Source organism: Neovison vison, chromosome 8, assembly GCF_020171115.1.
Source record: "Neovison vison isolate M4711 chromosome 8, ASM_NN_V1, whole genome shotgun sequence".
Taxonomy (NCBI): Eukaryota; Metazoa; Chordata; class Mammalia; order Carnivora; family Mustelidae; genus Neogale; species Neogale vison.
Genome location: NC_058098.1, coordinates 103,673,726 through 103,697,367, shown reverse-complemented (window position 1 = coordinate 103,697,367; position 23,642 = coordinate 103,673,726). Strand labels below are relative to the sequence as shown.

At 43.0% G+C, this 23,642-nt stretch overlaps 1 protein-coding gene across 1 annotated transcript in view; it reads right to left on the bottom strand.

The window, feature by feature from the left end:
• DNAH6 (dynein axonemal heavy chain 6) overlaps window positions 1-23,642 on the bottom strand; it is a 223,832-nt gene that overhangs the window by 13,138 nt on the left and 187,052 nt on the right. The window contains exons 68-73 of the mRNA XM_044261526.1: window positions 16,029-16,148; window positions 15,351-15,472; window positions 7,243-7,372; window positions 4,414-4,541; window positions 860-1,045; window positions 277-349 (exon numbers count right to left, since the gene is read on the bottom strand). Coding sequence (XP_044117461.1) covers window positions 277-349; window positions 860-1,045; window positions 4,414-4,541; window positions 7,243-7,372; window positions 15,351-15,472; window positions 16,029-16,148 — 759 coding nt within the window. The remainder of the gene's footprint in view (window positions 1-276; window positions 350-859; window positions 1,046-4,413; window positions 4,542-7,242; window positions 7,373-15,350; window positions 15,473-16,028; window positions 16,149-23,642) is intronic.

The following is a 23,642-nucleotide window of genomic DNA, read 5'->3' as shown; positions in this document are numbered from 1 at the left end:
CACATGGGACTGGGGCATGCTGTGGATATTTACAGCAGCAGGGCACACTTGCACAACAGAGAGGGGCAGGGATTAGGTTTAGGGGAGCATCTGCTGTTTCTGCCATCCTTCCTCCGAGTCAGAGTGGAAGAGCAGGGCCTCACCGAACTGCCCTATAGTCAGCCATGCAGTTAGGTCATTAGCAGCCAGGCCTTCTCCCCGGCTCCTAGAAACCCAGCTTGTAACCGATCATGGTCTTTTCTGTGGGATTTTTCTTGGGAAAGCATGGTTGGTTACCTGTTAGAAATCCTTGAGGAAAGAAGAAACCGGAGATCCAGAAGGACTTAGGCTGCCCCCTTTTGAGCCACAACTAAAGGAGAAACATCACACCATCATGTATTGTTTTTCTAAAATGGAGTTTGTCATTTAAATCAAAGTCAGATTTTGGAGGGCCTCTCAGGAGACTGAATCTCGACCAGCCTGTTAGTCACCAGTCTCATTCTCACTGCCTGTATGTTCCCTTTCCTCACCCAACAGCCTGAGCATAAATCCAGAAACTGGTTATTTCAGGGGGTGTGGAAGAGGAGAGACCACAGCAAGGTCACACCTGGCACTTTGGACCCATGTCAGATTGGTTCTGTACCTCATAGCGGGGTCCCATGAATTAGATCTGAAACTAAAAGGGCATGTGGCAATTAGGGCCAAGGGCAAAGTACATTATGATCAGCATGACTTTCAAATTGATGCCATTCTGGAAGTTTCTGTCTCTTTGGGCTCAGATGATCCTTCATCGGTTGTTAGTGTTTCAGTTCGCTAGGGCTTCCTAAGGACTTTGAGGCCTACTGTGTTCATCAAACCCCAAAGCAATGAATTTTCTTACGTCCACAAATGCAGTCCTTAGGATGAGATCTTTGACCCATGATCCTAGTGGCTTCAGGGACGGGTAGGCTGTGCTGGACCACAGAGAAGGAACCTGGTTGTTGAGGAAACTGTTATAGACCTTCTCCATCTCCTCAGACATCACCACAAAGCCAGCAATAGCTTTGTTGAGTGTTTCCAGAGAAGTCTGAAAGAACAGGAATGGGGAGGTGCATTTCACAGATGTAATTATCAAGTGTGAGTGCCACTCGTTTGTGGCAGCAGGTACTACATTGGGCTGAAGGGACAACTTGCTGGGTTCCCCCCTCCCTGCTGGGCCAAACCCTCCAGTCTTTCGAGTATTTTTACAACATGTGACCATAGGGGTGTAAGACCTGTGGTGGGGGACAGTTCTGGTGGTTAATAGCAGAACCCAGTGAAGTGGAGAGAGGGGAAAGTAGAGAAATACCCCTGAAGCCTCGAGAAGTGATTTCAAGAACTGCCACTGAACAGCTCTCCTCCAGGCTAAAGGAGAAACGGGCCTGATGGTTGGTTAGTTGGGAAGTGTGGGGGTGGTGGTGGGAACTACCTCGTGTCCCCGCTAATTCTGCCCTGAGGCTGCCCATGGCCTCTGAGGTCATAGAGAGGGAAGATTCTTAGATGAGACTAATCTTTTAGCAGGTACCAGAGAGTCTCCTTGAACTGGAAACACTTCCTTAAGGCATGCCCCTTACCCTCCCCTCACCCCAACAAAAGTCAGAGGCAGACAGCAGTCCTGGGAGATGCTGGGCTGGCAGCGGCCGTGGGAAGGACAGGGCAGCACTTGCTGCCTGGCTAAAGATGAAGGCTGGGCTTGAGGACGGGTACGGCCAGCATGGGTTCCCGTTTTGTGAAAACTACTGCCATCTACCGGAAAGATATTATAGAAAGACGTTAGAGGCCAAATTTATATTGGTCCAGGACCATACAGCTCTGGAGATAGGCCATATGTGGATGAACAAGGTTGGTCAGCCTTCCCTTCCCTCACAGTTACTCCCCAGCACGCCATCTCTCTCCACAAGAGGCAGTGGTATGAAAAAGAAGAGTTTAGGTTAGATCTGCCCTTGGGACGTGAGGAGCCCTTGGCAGCGTCGGAGAGCAAGGAGACTTTCAGCCAGAGCCAAGGCGGTATTCTACCTTAGATACTGAAAATGGAAAAAGGAGCGGGAGACTTACATAAAATGCTGGGAGAATGCTTAAGTTATGGGGAGAAGGGGGGGATTAGGCAGCTAGGGTCTTCCAGGTCTGCTGAAAATAGAGGTCACCTTGCAGCCAATTCTCCCAAAGGAGGTAGTTAATGCAGGCACCATGTTCAGTGAAAGCATAATTTCAAAATGTTCTCTGTGGCTAGAAGCCTGACTAACAGGCTGGCCTCGTCTCTCCCAGGAATGGCCCTGGCTCACAGTTCTGTCACTAGAAGGAGGAGAATGGGTCCTGCAGGTGCTGCCACCTTCCTTGGCCTTTCTTAGTGCCACCTTGGTGCTGCCTTGCTATTCCCTGGATGAAGTGAAGGGTCTCGGCCAGACTCAGGGCAAAGCAGGGCCAAGCAGGGGTCAGGATGGGGGAGGCAGGCGGTGAGGGGCCACTACCCCTCCCTCAGATAGGAGCACTCTGCCTTGGTTCCCGATGGCCTTGCAGCCTGCTTCTTCCTGGATTCTGCCCTCTTCTGCTTCCTGTAGGTGAATCCTGCCATTATTGGGAGACAGTGTTTGACAAGAAGTGGCCACAGGGAGACTTGATAGCCACACTCATTCACTCGCTCATTCAAATATTCATGAAGATTTAGTGTGTGTCGGGGGCTAGGGAAACAAAAATGACTAATATCCTAGTTTCCCTCTCTTCCAGAAGTTCATTGTCTCCCAGGGGACCCATGTTCATGGAGGGGTAATTACGAAGTAATGTGGTAGGCACAGTGATAGACACAGACATCTAAAATGATGGGGCGCTGAAGAGGGGCTCCCAAGTTATCTGATGGTGGAGGGACAGGCTGGTGTGTCAGGAAGACTTTTTGGAGGAAGCGACATTTGCATTTGTCCGTCTTCAAGTAGATGAAAGGGCATGATGTAGAGGAGGCAAGACATGAGCAGCTTGTCCGTCCTCTGAACAAGAGTCCCCCCTTCCTTTTAGCTGGGCACAGCAATCCAATATGGAGACTACACTGCCCACCACCCTCAAAGCTGGGGCACAGCCATGTGACCAAATTTTGGCTAATGGGGTGCAAGAAAAAAAATGATGTATGTAATTTCTGGGTCACATTTTTATGAGGAACCTGCTTTCTCCCAGCCCTCTCTTTCCCCTGTCCCACTGGCTGGCAAAGGGGACAGTAGGAGCAGCCACTTTAGGCCCAGAGACGCAGGCTAGCTGTTGAGGCTGGAAGAGCCGACCCTCCAGCTGGGGTCCCTAGATGAGCTCACAGAGCAAGATGGACTCCCTGCCCCCATAGGGCTTCCTCTGGGCTGTTAGCTGAGAGGGAAGTGAATTTTTATCTTCTTTTGGTCATTGTATTTAGAGGTATTTATCCTAGCAGTTTAGTCTCTAGCCTGGCTCTTTCCGTGTACAAGGCATTAAGGGCTGGGCTGGCCCCCTGGCCCGTGACACTGGTGTAGAGCTGACAAGAGCCACGGTCCCAAGGTGAGGGCTTTGCACGTTCAGCTGACCCGTACCCCTCTAACCCACAAGCCAAAGTATTACCTGCCAACTAGTAACACCGGGAGACTGTTTTTCTAATAGGAGAGAGTCTTTGGCTTTAAAAGACTTACCCCAGTTGTCCTTCCCAATCGTATCACCAAGCCTTGACTTTGTGCTAGGTATTTGGGTCTTGCTGGGCAGCAAAACTTACCCAGTGAATGCTCTGTATTTGGTCTCTAATAGCTTTTGAACTTCCCTTATCAAAGTTACACACAGAGAAACCAGGGAGGCCTTCAGCCATCATTATAAATCCAAGGCCATCCAGAAAGTATTCTGGAGCATAAGGCAAAGGTCCAAATAGTTGTCCTCAAATTTTAGTGGCAGTGAAATCATCTGGGGGTGGGGGAGGTTATTTAAAATTTCTCAGGGAATTCTAACTCAGTAGGTCTGGAGTGGGATCGGGGAACCTGCATTTCAAATGTGTTGCATAGCCGATTCTAATGCGGGCATTTTGTGGCCCAACTTGGAGAAACTCTGGTTTTTATAGTTGTCATAAAGACTGTGTTATTACATGCAAACTGGACATCAGGAACACGTGCTGAATCTCCCATAATTCAGTGCTTCAGTCCTTGATCAAATGTCTGAGTGAATGCTCACTTCAGGGATGTAAATTAGGATAATGGGGACACTGGGACCTGCAGTGTCACAGACTGATGGAGGCCTAATCAGAGAAGGGCAACGGATTCCTTGGATGGGGGCCGATTCCATTTTAGCCAAGTTGTGTTTGGAGAGTTGTTAGCAAATCCAAATGGAAATGCTGAGGTGGTGGAAACGGAGTATTCTTATGAGGCTACACTTCTCTAGAAAGCTGTGTTGCCTGCAGGCAGTGCCAGCAGGGAGCGCTCATACGTGTATCAGCTTCAGTAGCTTGTTAAAGCGGTCCACTTCTTGTCCGAGCACCGTAGTCAGGGAGTTAAGGCGTCCTTGAGGATCCCTGACGAAAAGGCTCTCCAACGCACTCTCCATTTCTAGTGTTTCTGAAACACACACAGCTGATTCCTCAGACTGATCGTCATGGACTGCGGTCCTCATAGCACTGCCCTTGTCATGTGCTTAGCTTAACTCTTACAAAGCCGACTTCTGCCGCGGGCCTCGACTGAGTGGGAGTCCGGCCGCGCACAGACCTCAGTGGCAAATGCCGGCAGGACCAGCAGCTACCTGGTAGGTAAGGGCCATCCCTGGGACCAGAGGTGCCAGGAACCCTGAGTTTTCTCTGCCAGGTGTATGTAAGCCTCCCTCTTCCCTGCCCACAGGCATTGCCTCTCAGAGACGAGGGGGTGGCTGGGGGTGGGGAGCGAGGAAAGAGGCAGATGCAGCATCTCTCTTGTTCCTGAGCACTGTTCAAAGGAACTGACTGTTTTTAGGCCTGTAGCTCAGGCTGGGTGGAAAGTTTTGCTCTTCGTTTTCCCTACAGTCTAGCAAATGGAGGCTTACAGAAGCTGTATAAAAATGAAGGCCCAGCATTTTGCCTCTATGTCTGAGTAAAGTGTTAGTCAGTGAGTGGCTCTGAAGTCCACATACCGAATTCCTTGTGAATTTGCATTTTCACTGCTCTAGAACATTCACACAGTGGTGCGGGTCAGTCTAGTCTCAGGTCATCCGCAGTGCTGTGCTTACACATCCCAGTCCCCTATCAGCCCCAGTCCCCTATCAGCCCCTCTCCAAACCCTCAGTTCTCTTACTGAACAGTCACATCCCTGTCCCCTTTGCCTTAGCAGATGGCATATTTATTTCACACTGAAAATATGTGCTTTATTAAGCTAAGAGAGAAAACTCTCCTAGGTGTCAGTAGAACTCTCTGAACCAAGTACATGGCTTTCCAGCTGGCCATCTGCCAATGCCTCCCTTTTCCACCCAGCCCTCCATCTTCTGTTTGCTTAAAATCACCTCCTAAACTAACTGACTCAGTTTGCTTCACGACCAACAGAACCCTCTGCTCAGGAGGCATTCTGTTGAGGGCCTGTTTTGGGAGATGACTGGCTTCTGAGGTCACACAGGCCTTTTCTTCTGGGGGTGGGGGGGTCTTGGAGGATTGGCAAGACTCTGTCTGTGGTACAGTGATATAATAAGTATCTATTTTGGTCTTTGTCCCTGGTTCCTCCTGGCTAGAGCCCCCCAAACCCTTGTAATTTCCTAAGTAAAAGGAGTGATAGGAGCATCATTTTTTATATTTGGCTTTGACCCTGGCTCTGAAATAGCTTTTGAGTGTTAAAGGTGAAAGGAGAGTCTTTGTTAAGGATGTGGCTTTGGAAAGCCTTGAAGGGTGGAGGGCTCGTTGTCAGGGGAATCAGCCATGTGATTAGACTTTTAGAACTTTCAGCTTTCTCCTCTGACTTCTTGGAGAAGAGAAGGGCTAGAAGTTGAATCAATCACTAGTGGCTAATGACTTAGTCTATTATGCCTAATAATGAAGCCTCCATAAAGACCCTTACTGAAGGGGTTTGGAGAGCTTCTGTGTAGGAGGAGGGTGGTGTACCTTGACTCCATGGAAGCTCCTGCTCTTGAGACTCTTCTAGATTGTGGCCTATGTACCTCTTTTTGTGGTTGTTTATCTGTACCTTTTTTTATATAATAAACTGGTAAATGTGTTTTCTTGAGTTCTGTGGGCCATTCTAGCAAATTATAAACCTAAGAAAGGGGTTGTGGGAACCCCCAAATTATTGCCAGTTAGTCAGAAGTATAGGTCACAACTTGGAACTTGAGATTGGCATCTAAAGTGGAGGACAGTCTTATGGGATTGCGCCCTTAACCTGTGGGGTCTGCGCTAACTCTGGTTAGTGTCAAAATTGGATTGTACGATACCTAGTTGGTGTCCAGAGAGGTGGAGAATTGAAGCCCACACATTTTATGTCAAGAGTGTTGTGAGTAGAGAGAGAAACACAGTTTACTTTTACACCAGACTAGGAAGTGTAAATCTTTAGTCATTCTAAGAAAAGTGTGAGAGTAGATTGCTGATCTTTTGGCAAGATTCCTTAACTCGGGGCGCCTGGGTGGCTCAGTGGGTTAAAGCCTCTGCTTTCGGCTCAGGTCATGATCCCAGGGTCCTGGGATCGAGCCCCACATCGGGCTCTCTGCTCAGCAGGGAGCCTGCTTCGCTTTCCCTCTGCCTGCCTCTCTGCCTACTTGTGATCTCTGTCAAATAAATAAATAAAATCTTAAAAAAAATTCCTTAACTCACCAGAAAGCAAGGTAATAATAATTTAGCCATTTCTCTTGAATCTAGGAAAAAATGACACAGATTCTAGGCAGAGCTGTCTAATGGAACACTTTACAATAATGGAAATGTCTTCTGTGTTGTCTGATATGGTAGCACTCAAAATGTGGCTGGTGCAACTGAGGAAATGAATTTTAAATTTTACTTATTTATATTTAAGTTTAAATAGCCACATGTGGCTAGTGGGTTTTGTCTTGGGGAGGACAGGTCTAGAGGTATAAGGAAGCTCAGAAAAAAGACTAGTTAACTTTCATAGGCTTAGAAACCAACTTGCTCCTAATGCTTCTGGCAGTTGGCTTGTTGAGATGCTCAAGGCTTCTATGGAGAGCTCCAGGTCAGAAGTGCTCTCTACATAAAGAAAAGTGTGTGTAATAAAGCAGATTTGGATACCTGCTCATCACTCAGCTTTTTGAGTTTATTCCTAAAAGTCCCATGATATACAGATGCCAGGGATAATTTATTACCTGGAACTCTGGTCTGGACTGAAGCAACAAGTTCTTGGACAATTTCATCATTGCTTTTCCCCTCTCCACCAGAAGATGACCTTGGCTGGACCTCAAGTATGGTGTTGATTAAAGTGTTGGTCTCTTTGTACTGTAAAGGTGGGAAGAGACAGAATGGTGAAGACTCAAATTCTCAGAAAATAATTTGCAGCACAGTTTACTTATAGAAATAATGGCAACTGTCAAAAAAGGGAAATTTTTATGTTGAAGATGGGATTGGTAAAATGTGCTCAATGGAAAGGCACGGTACAGGTGACCTTTGAACAATGTTGGGGTAAGGGGCATTGCCCCTCTCGATCACACAGTCAAAAATCCATGTACAATTTGATTCTTCAAAAACTGTCTAACTATGCAGCTCAGTGGAATTAAATACATTAATTATGCTGTGCAACCATCACCATCATCCAACTCCATAATTCTTCTCATCTCTTAAAACTGATACCCTTTACCCATTAAACAGTAACTCCTCATTCCTCCCTTTCCCCAGCCCTTGGCAAATACCATTCTACTTTCTGGTTTTAGAATTTTGACCACTTAAAATAACTCATATAAATAGCATTATATTGTGCATGTCTTTATGTGACTGGCTTATTTCACTTAGTGTTGTGTCTTCAAGTTTCACCCATGTTGTAGCATATTGCAGAATTCCCTTCCTTTTTAAGGCTGAACAATACTCCATTGTATGTATATATCATTTTTTTGCTTATCACCTGTCAATGGACACTTGGATTGCTTCCACGGCTCAGCTATTGTGAATGATGCTGCTTCTGACCAGGGAGCCCCATGCAGGGCTCGATCCCAGGACCCTAGGGTCATGATCTGAGCCAAAGGCAGACACTTAGCGGTCTCAGCCACCCAGGCACCCCTATTTTTGGACGTTTTAGTCTCCATTCTGGAAAGTTTATTGTCCTCTATATCACACGTGTGATAATCTATATATCAGTCCAAGTCTTTAAGTCTCCAGAGTAGTTCTTAATTCTGCTGTGGTATTTTTAGTTTCCTTGACAGTTTTAATTCTTATGCATCTCATGGCATCCTCTGTATTTACATGTCAGCCTGTTCTCAGATTCTGGCTTTTTCTTTCTACAGACTGGGTCTTCTGCCCTACCTCAGATGCCAAACAATGTTGATTTTTGTGTGTTTAGCAGGTGGTTTGCAGAGGGCAGGTCTGTATCTTCCAGATGATGTTTTCTATCCTTTATCCTTCAGTATGTTTTTCTCCCCTATTTACTCAGCCTCTGTGTTTTTTTTTTCTCTCCATTTATTCAGCCTCTAATGAAAAAAGCGATAATAGATATGTTTGTGCACAGACAGTCTATACAGATGGCCCTTGACTAATGTCCATTATTCTCTTAGGAGGCAATTTCTGCCTTTTTCCTCCAACTGATGTGCACAGGTCAAGGTCCACTTTTCTTTACGAGTTTCTAATAAGCATCTCTGTAAGTATAGTTTGCTGGAGTGAGGAAGGAATCATATCTTTAATGTAAAGACTCTGTTGATGGCAGGCAGAATTAGCTAACTCAAACCAGCTAATCAAAGAAAAGAAATCTGTTGGCTCATACACTGGAAAAAAGAGAACGTAAGTCACATGGGTCTCAGGATGAATGGATCTAATGTTTTCTCTCTAGTACATGCTTGGTTGTTTCTTTCTTTCCTATGGCAGATGCACTTCTTCCAAGTGGTTGGGGGAATGGGTTGAGTGTCAGTGATAAGGCCACAGACAGCTACAGACATACAGTATCTTAACCAGTCATTCCAAAGGAAAGAGAAATTCCTCCTCCAATCCTAGCATCTCTATATACTAAAGCTTAAGGAAGAATTCTCATTCACCTAACATGATCTGTGTAACTGTTCCTTGGACCAATTCCAGTGGCTAGGTGATGGAGTGCTTGCTGCCTTTGGCCAGGGCTGAGTCACTTGCCCATCTCTGAAGGTAAGGGGGTCTTACCAAAATTTCATGGAATGAGGAAGGGGCTGTAATTCCAAAAGGAAGAGATTGGGAGTGGGGCATATACTCTACCAGAAAAATGGAGAAAGGGAGGCTAGACATAAAAACATACCACGGAGCTCACATCAGTCATAGTGAACAAACGGAAAACACAAAACTACACTCCTAGGTACACACTGCCAAGAGTGCTACTTCTATCGACAGTGCCATAGTTCTCACGGGATGCAGCAAGTCTTACTGGGTCTATACTCCCCTTTCCCTTCTTTCACCCCTTGCTCCATGCCCCACCCCCTATAGAACAAACAGTCAGATATGAATGAATATTAACACTTGGTTTGGCCACCTCCTTTTCTTCCTGAAAGTAGAATAATGAAAAACAAGATATTATTCTTACTCCTCACTAAATAGCAAAGCAAATTTTTAATTAATATACAATGTATTATTTGCCCCAGGGGTACAGGTCTGTGCATCACCAGCCTTAACACATTTCACAGCACTCACCATAGCACATACCCTCCCCAGTGTCCATAACCCAACCACCCTATCCCTACCCTCCCACCTCCTAGCAACCTTCAGTTTGTTTCATGAGATTAGGAGTTTGTCTCTTATGGTTTGTCTCCTTCCTGATACTATCTTGTTTCATCTCCCCCTCCTTCCCCCGACGACCCCCTGCCTTGCCTCTCAAATTCCTCATATCAGGGAGATCATATGATAATTGTCTTTATCTGATTGACTTATTTTGCTAAGCATAATACCCTTTAGTTCCATCCATGTTGTTGCAAGTGGCAAGATTTCGGTCTTTTTGATGGCTGCATAGTATTCCATTGTGTATATATACCACATCTTCTTTATCCATTCATCTGTTGATGGACATGTAGGTTCTTCCCGTAGTTTGGCTATTGTGGAACTTGCTGCTATAAAACATTTGGGTGCACGAGCCCCTCTGGATCCCTACATTTGTATCCTTAGGGTAAATACCCAGTAGTGGGATTGCTGAGTTGTAGGGTAGCTCTATTTTCAACTTTTTGAGGAACCTATACTGTTTTCCAGAGTGCCTGCACCAGCTTGCACTCCCACCAACAGTGTAGGATCCTTTGTCTGCATCCTTGCTAACATCTATCCTTTCCTGACTGGTTAATTTTAACCATTCTGACTGGTGTGAGGTGGTAGCTCACTGTGGTTTTGATTTGTATTTCCCTGATGCTGACTGATGTGGAGCACTTTTTCACGTGTCTGTTGGCTATTTGGATGTCTTCTCTGCAGAAATGTCTATTCATGTCTTCTGCCCGTTTCTTGTTTGGATTCTTTGTTCTTTGCGTGTTGAGTTTCAGAAGTTCCTATAGATTTTGGATACTAGCGCTTTGTCTGATTTGTCACTTGCAAATATCTTCTTCCATTCTATCAGTTGTCTTTTGGTTTTGTTGACTGTTTCCTTTGCTGTGCAAAAGCTTTTGATCTTGATGAAATCCTAATAGTTCATGTTTGCCATGGCTTCCCTTGCCTTTGGTGATGTTTCTAGGAAGAAGTTGCTGTGGCTGAGGTCAAAGAGGTTACTGCCTGTGTTCTCCTCAAGGATTTTGATGGATTCCTGTCTCACATTGAGGTCTTTCATCCATTTTGAGTCTATTTTTGTGTGCGGTGTAAGGATATGGTGCGGTTTCATTCTTCTGCATGTGGCTGTCCAATTTTCCCAACACCATTTGTTGAAGAGGCTGTCTTTATAACATTGGACATTTTTTCCAATTTTGTCGAAGATTAGTTGACCATAGAGTAGAGGGTCTATTTCTCGGCTCTCTATTCTGTTCTTGGATCTGTGTGTCTGTTTTTGTGCCAGTGCCATACTGTCTTAATGATGACAGCTTTGTAATAGAGCTTAAAGTCTGAAATTGTGATGCCGCCAACTTTGGTTTTCTTTTTCAACATTCCTCTGGCTATTCAGGGTCTTTTCTGGTTCCTTACAAGTTTTAGTGTTATTTGTTCCATGTCTTTGAAAAAAAAATAGGTATTTTGATAGGGATTGCATTAAAAATGTAGATTGCTTTAGGTAGCATCGATGTTTTCACAATATTTGTTCTTCCAGTCCATGAGCATGGAATGTTTTTCCATTTCTTTGTGTGGTCCTCAATTTCTTTTTCTGAGTACAGATTCTTTGCCTCTTTGGTTAGGTTTATTCCTAGGTATCTTATGGTTTTGGGTGCAATTGTAAATGGAATCGAGTCCTTAATTTCTCTTTTTTCTGCCTTGCTGTTGGTATACAGAAATGCAACTGATTTCTGTGCATTGATTTTATATCTTGACACTTTACTGAATTCTTGTATGAGTTCTAGCAGTTTTGGAGCAGACGTTTTCAGATTTTCCACACAAAGTATCATATCATCTGCAAAGATTGAGAGTTTGACTTCTTCTTTGCCAATTCAGATGCCTTTTATTTCTTTTTGTTGTCTGATAGCTGAGGCTAGGACTTCTAGTACTATGTTGAAGAGCAGTGGTGATAGTGGACAGCCCTGCGATGTTTCTGACCTTAGGGAAAAAGCTTTTAGTTTCTCCCCATTGAGAATGATATTCACTGTGGGTTTTTCATAGAAGGCTTTGATGATATTGAAGTATGTTGGATCTCTACACTGTGAAGAGTTTTGATCAAGAAGCGATGTTGTACTTTGTCAAATGCTTTTTTCAGCATCTATTGAGAGTATCATATAGTTCTTTCTTTTATTAGTGTATTGTATCACATTGATTGATGTGGATGTTGAAGCATACTTGCAGCCCAGGAATAAATCCCACTTGGTGGTGGTGAATAATCCTTTTAAGGTACTGTTGAATCCTATTGGCTAATATTTTGGTGAGAATTTTTGCATCCATGTTCATTAAGGATATTGGTTTGTAATTCTCCTTTTTGATGGGGTCTTTGTCTGGTTTTGGGATCAAGGTAATGCTGGCGTCATAAAATAAGTTTGGAACTTTTACTTCCATTTCTATGTCTTGGAACAGTTTCAAGAGAATAGGTATTAATTCTTCTTTAAATGTCTGGTAGAATTCCCCCGGGAAGCTGTCTGGCCCTGGGCTCTTGTTTTTTGAGAGATTTTTGATGACTGCTTCAATCTCCTTACTGGTTATGGGTCTGTTCAGGTTTTCTACTCCTTCCTAGTTCAGTATTGGTAGTTTATATGTCTCTAGGAATGCATCCATTTCTTCCAGATTGTGAAATTTGCTGGTGTATAATTGCTCATAATATGTTCTTATAACTGTTTGTATTTCTTTGGCGTTGGTTGTGATCTCTCCTCTTTCATTCATGCTTTTATTAATTTGGGTCCTTTCTCTTTTCTTTTTGACAAATCTGGCCAGGGTTTTATCAATCTTATTAATTCTTTCAAAGAACCAGCTCCTAGTTTCAATGATTTGTTTTACTCTTCTTTCGGTTTCTATTTCATTGATTTCTGCTCTGATCTTTATTATTTCTTTTTCTGCTGGGTTTAGAGTTTCTTTGTTCTTTCTCCAGCTCCTTTAGGTGTCAGGTTAGGTTGTGTATTTGAGACCTTTCTTGTTTCTTGAGAAAGGCTTGTATCACTATATATATATTCCTCTCAGAACCACCTTTGCTGTGTCCCAAAGATTTTGAACAGTTGTGTTCTCGTTTTGATTTGTTTCCATGAATTTTTAAAAATTCTTCTTTAATTTCCTGGTTGACCCATTCATTCTTTAGTATGATGTTCCTTAGCCTCCATGTATTTGAGTACTTTCCAAATTTTCTCTCTCTTTTTTTTAAAAGATTTTATTTATTTATTTGACAGACAGAGATCACAAGTAGGCAGAGAGGCAGGCAGAGAGAGAGAGAGAGGAGGAAGCAGGCTCCCTGCTGAGCAGAGAGCCCGATGTGGGGCTCGATCCCAGGACCCTGGGATCATGACCTGAGCTGAAGGCAGAGGCTCTAACCCAATGAGCCACCCAGGCACCCCCCCAAATTTTCTCTTGTGGTTGAGTTCTAGTTTCAAAGCATTGTGGTTTGAAAATATGCAGGGAATGATAGTGATCTTTTATACTGGTTGAGACCTGATTTGTGACCCAGGATGTGATCTGTTCTGGAGAATGTTCCATGTGCACTAGAGAAGAATGTGTATTCTGTTGTTTTGGGATGGAATGTTCTGATTATATATCTGTGATGTCCCTCTGGTCCAGTGTGTCATTTAAAGCCTTTATTTCTTGTTGCTCTTTTGCTTAGATGATCTGTCCATTTCAATAAGGGGGGGTGTTAAAATCCCTTACTATTATTGTATTACTATCGATGTGTTCCTTTGATTTTGTTATTAATTGGTTTACATAATTGGCTGCTCTATGTTAGGGGCATAGATATTTAAAATTGTTAGAGTTTCTTGTTGGACAGACTCTTTAAGTATGATATAGTGTCCTTCCTCATATCTTATTATAGTCTTTGGTATAAAATCTAATTTATCTGATATAAGGGCTGCCACCCTAGCTTTCTTTTGATGGCCATTGGCATGGTAAATTGTTTTTCACCCCCTCACTTTACATCTGGAGGTGTCTTTGGGTCTAAAATAAGTTTCTTGCAGACAGCATATTGATGGGTCTTGTTTTTTTTTTTTTTTATCCATACTGATATCCCTTGTTTTATGATTGGGGCATTTAGCCCATTTACATTCAGGGTAACTACTGAAAAATATGAATTTAGTACCATTGTATTGCTTGTAAGGTGACTGTTACTGTCTATTGTCTCTGTTCCTTTCTGGTCTGTTACTTCTAGGCTCTCTCTCTTTGCTCAGTTTGCTCTCTGTAGCTTTTGTTCCCTGAATGCTTTCTGTACAGCTTTGGAGGATGAAAATGAGAATGGTGACCTTCCAGTCTCCCACCAGCCCATAGGAGCTGAGAGCTCAGGGTCCCGCTCCTCAATGCACCCTCAGAGAAAAGCAGTCAATCCCTCCTGTCTCCTTGGTCTCTGGCTGCACTCTGAGCTCACCTGCCTGTGACCAAGCATTTCTATCTGTGGTGCATAGCCCTGTTTAGAGTCTCCAAACCCAGCAGATTCTGCAGTGTACTCTTGCACCACTCCTCCTGGAAGAGGAAGGAGGAGATCTCCTCAGAAGGGGAAGGAGGAGGTCTCTCCAGATCTGCCTGGTATTGGTCCCTGCTTGAAGTGTGGTCCCTGCTTGAAGAGCAGTGGCCTGGCTGTGCCTCAGATCACAGTTTAAGGTAACCCTGAGCTGAGAGCTCACTCCTCAGCTCTGTCTCTGTAGCTGGCTTCCCCAGATACCTGGGGGCTCTGCCACCCTCAGGCATCCCTGGTATTTTTGTGTCCCCACAAGTCCTGAGAAACCACACTGTCCTTGGGAGGGTTCCATCTGCTGCTTACGCTCTGGAGCGACATCCCCCAGTGGAGCAGACTTCTGAAAGTTATGATTTTGTGTTCTGCTCTACCACTTGCCAGGAGCTGGCTCCTCCCCCCATGGTCTATCTTCCCATTGCATCGGATTCACATCTCCCCATGTCCTACCTTCCGGAATGTTGTTGACTCTCTGTTCTTAGAATTGCTGCTCTTTTTCTCTTCTATCTCCTGTTGAGTTTGTAGGTGTTCAGAATAGTTTGATAACTATCTAGCTAAACTCCTGGGACCTGATGATATTTCAGTCTCCTACTCCTCCCAGCAAAGCAATTTTTGATGGCAGAGAACCATGACATAGGGTGGCAGAGCACTGACCACCTGGGTCTTTTTTTTTTCTGGAAGTACTACTATTGTTTCTTGTGGATTCATTGATATCTAGGTAGATCTCCCTCTCTAACACTTGTATGGGAAAAATTTAAGTTGAAAAGGAAGATGATTCCCTTCAGCCTTGTGAGCCAAACCTAGTCTCCAACCTTTATAGTATTCCAGGTCCTAAGAGACAGACCTTATTTCATGGCTTTGGACAGGGAAAAGTGCATGGTGATATTAGGGTGCTGTGAGGGATCCAGAGGGAGCAGGCTAAATTGGAATCGAATGCTGAAGTTGAGGTGAAACATTTACTTTTCTCATTTAATTATATAATAATTTATGGAACTAGTGAGATGATTATTGATGTTTCAAGTTTACATACACAATATGCAAATGTATTTTAGTTTAAAAGCCACATACCTGGAACACTAGGTTGGCATTTTCATGCATTCCAAATATTTCTGGGTCATCCATCAAAGGAAGATTTTCAATGTAGTCTTTAAACTCTTGTAGGCTGTCAGCCAAGGGTGCGAAATAGATGCCTGTTTATTGCAAACACGAAGGCAAACATATTGCAAATAGATCAGCTTTGTACTATCAACTTTAGTCCTTCTCTGCCTGTTCAGATGGTGGCTATGATCAAGGGTCTTCCACAGAAAAGGGAATTGTTTTCTCCACTCTCTTTGCCTTCATTACTATGCCTGGTCTCTTTCCCTTTTCTTAAGGCCTCGAGCCTGTGATCAGTCTCTTACTCTTTCAGGGTGTCTTCTTAGAACTTCTCAAGATTCTGGGAGTCTAGGGTGTGTTGCTGAAAGCCACACATTGGCAAGGGTTCCAAATTGATAGAACTTTGAAAACACATTTAGACTGAGTATGACCCATTTTAGAAGGACTCCAAGTGGTTATTGCATAAAAGATATTTTTGTACTTTAACTGCCAAACCAGTTTTGGAGGTGGTCAAGCATGGGGCTGGGGCAGGCGCACATGGGGACTGGGCTGTGATGGCTGGACACCAAGAACTCCTAGATGGAAAACTGAGAGATACCGCCAATGACATCTTGGAAAATGTCCTTTCCAGAATATTGAAAAGTCATTTACCTGATTCTGAATATTTATAATCCTCTTCTAATGTTTCAGGAGAAAAGAACCTTTTTAAGATTGTACGAAGACATCTTTGATCCCAGGTGTCTGTAACTCTACCACCATATGTAATTTCACCTGAAAAGGAGTTTGCATTTTAAAACATATTTTTTACTGATATGCATGCCCAAATCCCAATAGATTTATTTATATACACATTTATTTGGAACTGAAAGTAAAAAGAGCATATCAGAGTTTCCTTCCACTACTCCCTAAAAAGAGAACAAAAGGCAGGGGAAAAACCTAGTGTATGTACCCTACCATAATTATTTTGCTTTCCCCAAATAACCAGAACCAAAGCCACTGAGATATATTTACATATTTCTTTTTCTTTTCTTCCCTCCTCCTTTCCATCCTTCCTTCCTCCCTTCCTTCCCTTTTCTTTCTCTCCCTTTTCTTCCTTTTCCCTTTTCCTTCCTCCCTCCCTTCCTTCCTCTCCTCCTCCTTCCTCTTCCTCTTTGTCCCCCTCTTCTTCCTGCTCTCCTCCTCCTCCTTTTTTTTCTTTCTCCTCCACCTCATCTTCCTCCTCTTCTTCTTTTGCTGCAAAATACTGATTTTGGGTCTTATTCTAGCATCGATCACAGTATTCTAAAACATATACAATTCCTAGGCAACACTGCTTCTTTTGGAGGCCAGTAAATAAATGGAACCAAAACATTTACAACAAGACATTCAAACTGTATACATACTTTAGAATTATTAAAATTAAGCTAGGAAGGAAAGATAGGCCCAAGGCAAAAGAGACAACTTGCCTCACAGAAATGATGTTGTGGGGAATTAAAACTTTTTAGTATCCATCTCTTTTTTCATAGATAAGCTACTTTCAACATGCTCCACTGTCATCCCAAAACTATAAGTAGGAATGATATCTATTCTGCATTGGAATAATATCTATTGCTGATATAAGTCCTTGGGAAAACTCCAGATCCATTGCTACATTTTGTTATTTATCACTGTAGTGCTCCCAGAAGGATTTGACCCATGGTCCTGACATTGTCAACTTCTGAATCCTCTGACTGTTCATCCACTCTCATCTCTATAACTTCCATTGTGTCAGGAAGAAATGTTTTTCATTCTCTTTCAAACTCAGATGGTTGGTTGAAAGTTATTTCAGTCTTTGGAATCTAAATAATTTATTTATTCTAAGGGAGCAATGTCTTTACATGCACCTCTTATAGGGACATTTATCTTTCCTCTCCTGTTGAAGCATTGTTGGTCTGTCATGTTGAGTCAGCCACGCAGAGGGAGGGGAGTAGAGGTAGAATAGGTGTTACAGCTAATGGTCAAGTAGCTAAGTCTCTGTATTAGCAATTCTGTGAGGGAAGAAAGAGATGCTGTTGTATTTTCTTGGGTATAGTCTTCAGTCACCTTCTAGAAAATCTTGGAACACAAAGTTCAGTTACATCTTTGTAGTGGGTCCATCATGTCTGGGCCTAAGTCAAAGCTCCTCTTGGGGGCGCCTGGGTGGCTCAGTGGGTTAAGCCGCTGCCTTCGGCTCAGGTCATGATCTCAGGGTCCTGGGATCGAGTCCCACATCGTGCTTTCTGCTCAGCAGGGAGCCTGCTTCCCTCTCTCTGCCTGCCTCTCCATCTACTTGTGATTTCTCTCTGTCAAATAAATAAATAAAATCTTAAAAAAAAAAAAAAAAAAAGCTCCTCTTGGATCCTTGGGGCCGGATGGGAATGTAAGCTCAAGTTTCTCCAGCTGCATGATGGCGTCTGGAAAAGGAGGGTGGCCAGGAAAATGAAGACTTCTGTAGTTGGTAGGTGGTGAGAGGAAAGGGTTGCCCTAAAGTATTTTTTTTTAAGTCACAAAGGACAATCTACATTTTGAGAAGGAGCACAGAAATATTTTCCTTACAAATCATAAGACTTTGTGCTTCTCCATCCAGACTGAGTTTTATCCTTTTCTTGGATCAAACTGAGTAAATAATTAGACTCAGAGTAGATGACTCACTTTGGGTCTTAATTTTAGGAAGGAGTCTTCTGGGTTTGGTCTTCCCAGAAGAGGGACTTGAGGAGGAAGTGTCCATCATACATGTCCATCACCTTTCCTGGCCCAGGCATCACAGTCCCTGAGGGTCTTGTTGTAGATCCCAGGGTGCTGGCTTCCTCCTTCTCTTCCTCTCCTACCCACAGGGGCTGGCTGAGGGATAGCCTTGAATTTGGCTTTGTCCTTGCATGCTTTTGAGCTCGGATCTGTCTCTTGGACTTACATATTGCTATACATTATGTTATAAAATCTTAAGACTTACCCCACCCCCAAATACCTTCTCAGATTTAAAGCCTCCTCAGTATTTCTTTGTTTATTTTCTCCTGTTTATATTTATGGGGTTTTTTGTTTTGTTGTTGTTGTTGTTGTTGTTGTTGTTGTTTTAAAGATTTTAGGGTTGCCTGGGTGGCTCAGTTGTTAAGCGTCTGCCTTCAGCTCAGGTCATGATCCCAGGGTCCTGGGATCAAGCCCCACATTGGGGTCCATCCCAGGGTCCTGGGATCAAGCCCCACATTGGGGTCCATCCCAGGGTCCCAGGATCAAGTCCCACATTGGGTTCCCTGCTCAGCGGGAAAGCCTGCTTCTCTCTCTTCCACTCCCCCTGCCTGTGTTCCCTCTCTCGCTGTGTCTCTCTATCAAATAAATAAATAAAATCTTTAAAAAAAAAGATTTTATTTATTCATTTGTGTGTGAGAGAGAGAGCGCGTGCGCGCACAAGCAGCGGGAGAAGCAGAGGGAGAGGAAGAACCAGACTCCCTGCTGAGCAGGGAGCCCAACATGGGGCTCAATCCCAGGACCCTGGGATCATGACCTGAGTGGAAGGCAGATGCTTAACTATCTGAGGGTACTGAGTTACCCCTATTCTCTGCTGTTTAGTCTCCCCACTGGTGTTGCTGTATCTTCTTGTTCAGTCCTTCATGTTGCTTTTATTATAGCTTTGTAAATTATTGTATCTCTTTGCAGCCTAAAGGGCTATGATTGCCAATCATTGATTATAAAGGAGAACCAAAATTTATTGACAACACACACAAGCCTTTTAGGATGTGTCCTCAGCTTACCTTTTTTATTTTTTCCCCATTTTGTTGACTATAAAGCTCCCCTCCATGTATATCCCCTCTTCATACTATGCACCAGCCCAACAGGAACTGCTCACAAGTACTATAATCAGGCCAAACCTCAGCCCGTTGGGCTTTTATGTTATGATTCTCTCAGCCCAGTGTGCTCTCCTGCCTTTTCTCTCCTAGTGAGCCCAACTTAGCTCAGTGTAGCTGGTAGCACTCAGCTCCCAGTGGAGCTTTCCCGGATTCCCCGGGGTCGTGTTAGTTGTTCCTTCTGAATTCCCACAGCATTGCGCATTCATTTCTGATTTGGTTATTATCCTAACATAGGGTTTATGCATTATCTCCACCCTCCACAGCATGCATTTTTGGCAGACAGGGTCTATGTCATCTTTGTATTTCTAGCAACTATTGTAGAGTATTTGGCAGTATTTTCTGGATTGATGCATAAATGACTGCCAAAAACACCACCCTATGGATAAAGCACCCAGCCTTTTTCTCCTGTTTTTAAAAACGTTTTAATAAAGAGCTATAACTTAAAAATCATAAAATCCACATAAAATTTACATGTATAATTCAGTAATATTTAGTAAGCCTGTGATGTTGTGTGTAACCGTCACCACAATCTAATTCCAAAACATTGTTTTGGGTGCCTGGGTGGCCCAGTCCATTAAACATCTTGCCTTCGGCTGAGGTCATGATCCCAGGGTCCTGGGATCAAGCCCCACATCAGGTTCCCTGCTCAGCAGGGAGCCTGCTTCTTCCTCTCTCCCTTTGCCTGCTATTCCCCCTACTTGTGCTCTCTTTGTCAAATAAATAATAAAAAAATTTTAAAAACAATAAAACATTTGTATCATCCTCTAAAAGAAATCTTGTGCCCCTTCTCAGTCACTCCCCATTCTTGCCCCTGCTCTATGCAACCAGAAATCTTTCTGTCTGTATACATTTGGTTTTTCTGGAACTTTCATATAAATGAAATCATACAATGTGGTATTTTGTGCTGACTTAAAAAAAGAGACTATTTATTAGAGAGAGAGAGAGAAGGATGGAGAGAGAGAGTGGGGTGAGGGTATAGGGAGCTGGAGAGAGAATCTCAAGCACAGAGCCCAGCTCAGGGCTCAATCCCAGGACCTTGAGATCAGGACCTGAGGTGAAATCAGGACTAGGTTACTTAACTAACTGAGCCACCAGGCAGCCCTGTCCCTGACTTTTTTACTTAGCACAGAGTGTGTGAGGTTTACCTATGTTGCAGCACATATCTGTACTTTATTCCTTTAATGGCTGGATAGTACATTGTGTAGATATGCCACATTGTGTTTTTATTTACCAGCTAATGGAAGTTCATGTTGTTTTCACTTTTGGGCTATTATGAAGTAATGCTGTTATAAACAGGTACAAAGTTTTTTGTGTGAACATGTGTTTTCATTTTTTCCCTGGGTATATACCTAGGAGTAGAATTTCTGGGCCATATGGGAAGTCTATTTAAAAAATCTTCCAAAGTAGCCCCATAATTTTACATTGTCACCCACAATGTATAAAGGTTCTACTTTCTCCACATCCTTGCCAACACTTCGTTACTCTTTTATTTGTTGTTTAATTTTTTAATTATAGTCATCCTAGTCAGTATGAAGTAGTAACTCATTCTGGCTTTAATTTTCATTTCCTTCAACTGAGCATCTTTTCATGTGCTTATTGGGCATTTATATATCTTCTTTTGTGAAATGTCTATTCAAATCTTTTACCCATTTTTATTTTTATTTTTTATTTTTTTTAAAAGATTTTATTTATTTATTTGACAGAGAGAGATCACAAGTAGATGGAGAGGCAGACAGAGAGAGAGAGAGAGAGAGAGAGGGAAGCAGGCTCCCTGCTGAGCAGAGAGCCCAATGCGGGACTTGATCCCAGGACCCTGAGATCATGACCTGAGCCGAAGGTAGCGGCTTAACCCACTGAGCCACCCAGGCGCCCCTTACCCATTTTTAAAATTGTGTTATGTTAGTCACCATAAAATACATCATTAGTTTTTGATGCAGTGTTCCAAAATTCATTGTTTATGCACCACACCCAGTGCTCCATGCAATACATGCCCTCCTTAATACCCACCACCAGGTTACCCATCTCCCTACCTGCCTCCCCTCTAAAACCCTCAGTTTGTTTCTCAGAGTCCACAGTCTCTCATGGTTTGTCTCCTCTGATTTGCCCTACTTCACTTTTCCTTTCCTTTTCCTCATGTCCTCCATGTTATCTCTATGTTCCACAAGTAAGTGAAACCATGTGATAATTGACTTTCTCTGCTTGACTTATTTCACTCAGCATAATCTCCTCCAATCCCATCCATGTTGGTACAAAAGTTGGGTATTCATCCTTTTTGATGGCCGAGTAATATTCCATTGTATATATGGACCACATCTTCTTTATCCATTCATCTGCTGAAGGGCATCTCAGCTATTTCCACCATTTGGCTATTATGGACATTGCTGCTATGAACACTGTGGTACACATGGCCCTTCTTTTCACTACATCTGTATCTTTGGGGTAAATACCCAGTAGTGCAATTGCTGGGTCATAGCGTAGCTCTATTTTTAATTTTTTGAGGAATCTCCATACTATTTTCCAAAAGTGGCTGCACAAATTTTCATTCCCACCAACAGTTTAAGAGGGTTCCCCTTTCTCCACATCCTCTCCAACATTTGCTCTTTCCTGCCTTGTTAGTCTTTGCTATTCTAACTGGTGTAAGGTGGTATCTCAATGTGGTTTTGATTTGAATTTCCCTGATGGCCAATGATGATGAACATTTTTTCATGTGTCTGTTGGCTGTTTGTATGTCTTCATTGGAGAAGTGTCTGTTCATGTCTTCTGCCCATTTTTTGACATGATTATTTTTTTTTTGGGTGTTGAGTTTGAGAAGTTCTTTTTTTTTTTTTTTAAAGATTTTATTTATTTATTTGACAGACAGAGATCACAAGTAGGCAGGGAAGCAGGCAGAGAGAGAGGGGAGGAAGCAGGCTCCCTGCTGAGCAGAGAGCCCAATGTGGGGCACAATCCCAGGACCCTGGAATCTTGACCTGAGCCGAAGGCAGAGGCTTTAACCCACTGAGCCACCCAGGTGCCCCGAGTTTGAGAAGTTCTTTGTAGATCTTGGATATCAACCCTTTGTCTGTAGTGTCATTTGCGAATATCTTCTCCCATTCTGTGAGTTCCCTCTTTGTTTTGTTGACTGTTTCCTTTGCTGTGCAGAAGCTTTTTATCTTGATGAAGTCCCAAAAGTTCATTTTCGCTTTTGTTTTGCCTTTGGAGACGTGTCTTGAAAGAAGTTGCTGTGGCCAATGTTGAAGAGGTTATATTGCCCATGTTGATGGATACTGCCAGGATTTTGATGGAGTCCTGTCTCACGATGAGACTCTCTCATCCATTTTGAGTTTATCTCTGTGTTATGAGTATGGTGAAAGAGAATAGTCCAATTTCATTCTTCTATACATAGCTGTCCAATTTTCTCAGCACCATTTATTGAAGAGACTGTCTTTTTTCCACTGGATATTTGTTTCTACTTTGTTGAAGATTATTTGACCACTGGGGGCCTGGGTGGCTCAGTGGGTTAAAGCCTCTGCCTTCAGCTCAGGTCATGATCTCAGGGTCCTGGGACCGAGCCCCGCATCGGGCTCTCTACTCAGCGGGGAGTCTGCTTCCTCCTCTCTCTCTCTCTGCCTGCCTCTCTGCCCACTTGTTATCTCTGTCAAATAAATAAATAAAACCTTAAAAAAGAAGAAAAGATTATTTGACCATAGAGTTGAGGGTTCATATCTGGGCTCTCTACTCTGTTTCATTGGTTTATGTGTCTGTCTTTATGCCAATACCATGCTGTCTTGGTAATCACAACTTTGTAATAAAGGTTGAAATCAGGCAACATGATGCCCCTAGCTCTGTTTTTCTTCTTCAACATTTCCTTAGTGATTTGGGGTCTTTTCTGGTTCCATACAAATTTTAGGACCGTTTGTTCCAGACTTGAAAAATGCCACTGATATTTTGATCAGGATGGCATTGAAAGTATAGATTGCTCTGTTTTGCCCATTTTTATTTTTTTTTAATTAAACATTTTTTAAAATTTTTTTCAGTGTTCCAAGATTCATTGTTTTGCCTATTTTTAAATTGGATTATTTTTCTTCTCACTGTTAAGTTGCAAGTGTTCTTTATATACTTTGTATACAAGTGCCTTATCAGACATAATGATTTGCAGGTACTTTCCTTCAGTCTGTGCCTTGTCATTTAACTTTCTTGATGGTGTTTGTTGAAGTATAAACGCTTTAAATGTTGATGACTTTTTTTTTATTGTTTGTGTTTATTGTGTCATATCTAGTAAGTCACTAATTTAAAGTCACAAAGATTTACTTATATGCTTTCTTCTACAAGCTCTTCTAAGATCTTTATATTTTTAGTTCTTACATTTAACTCTCACAGGACTCACTTTGAATTAATTTTTGTGTATCATATGAGATACGGATCCAAATTCATCCTTTTGCAGATG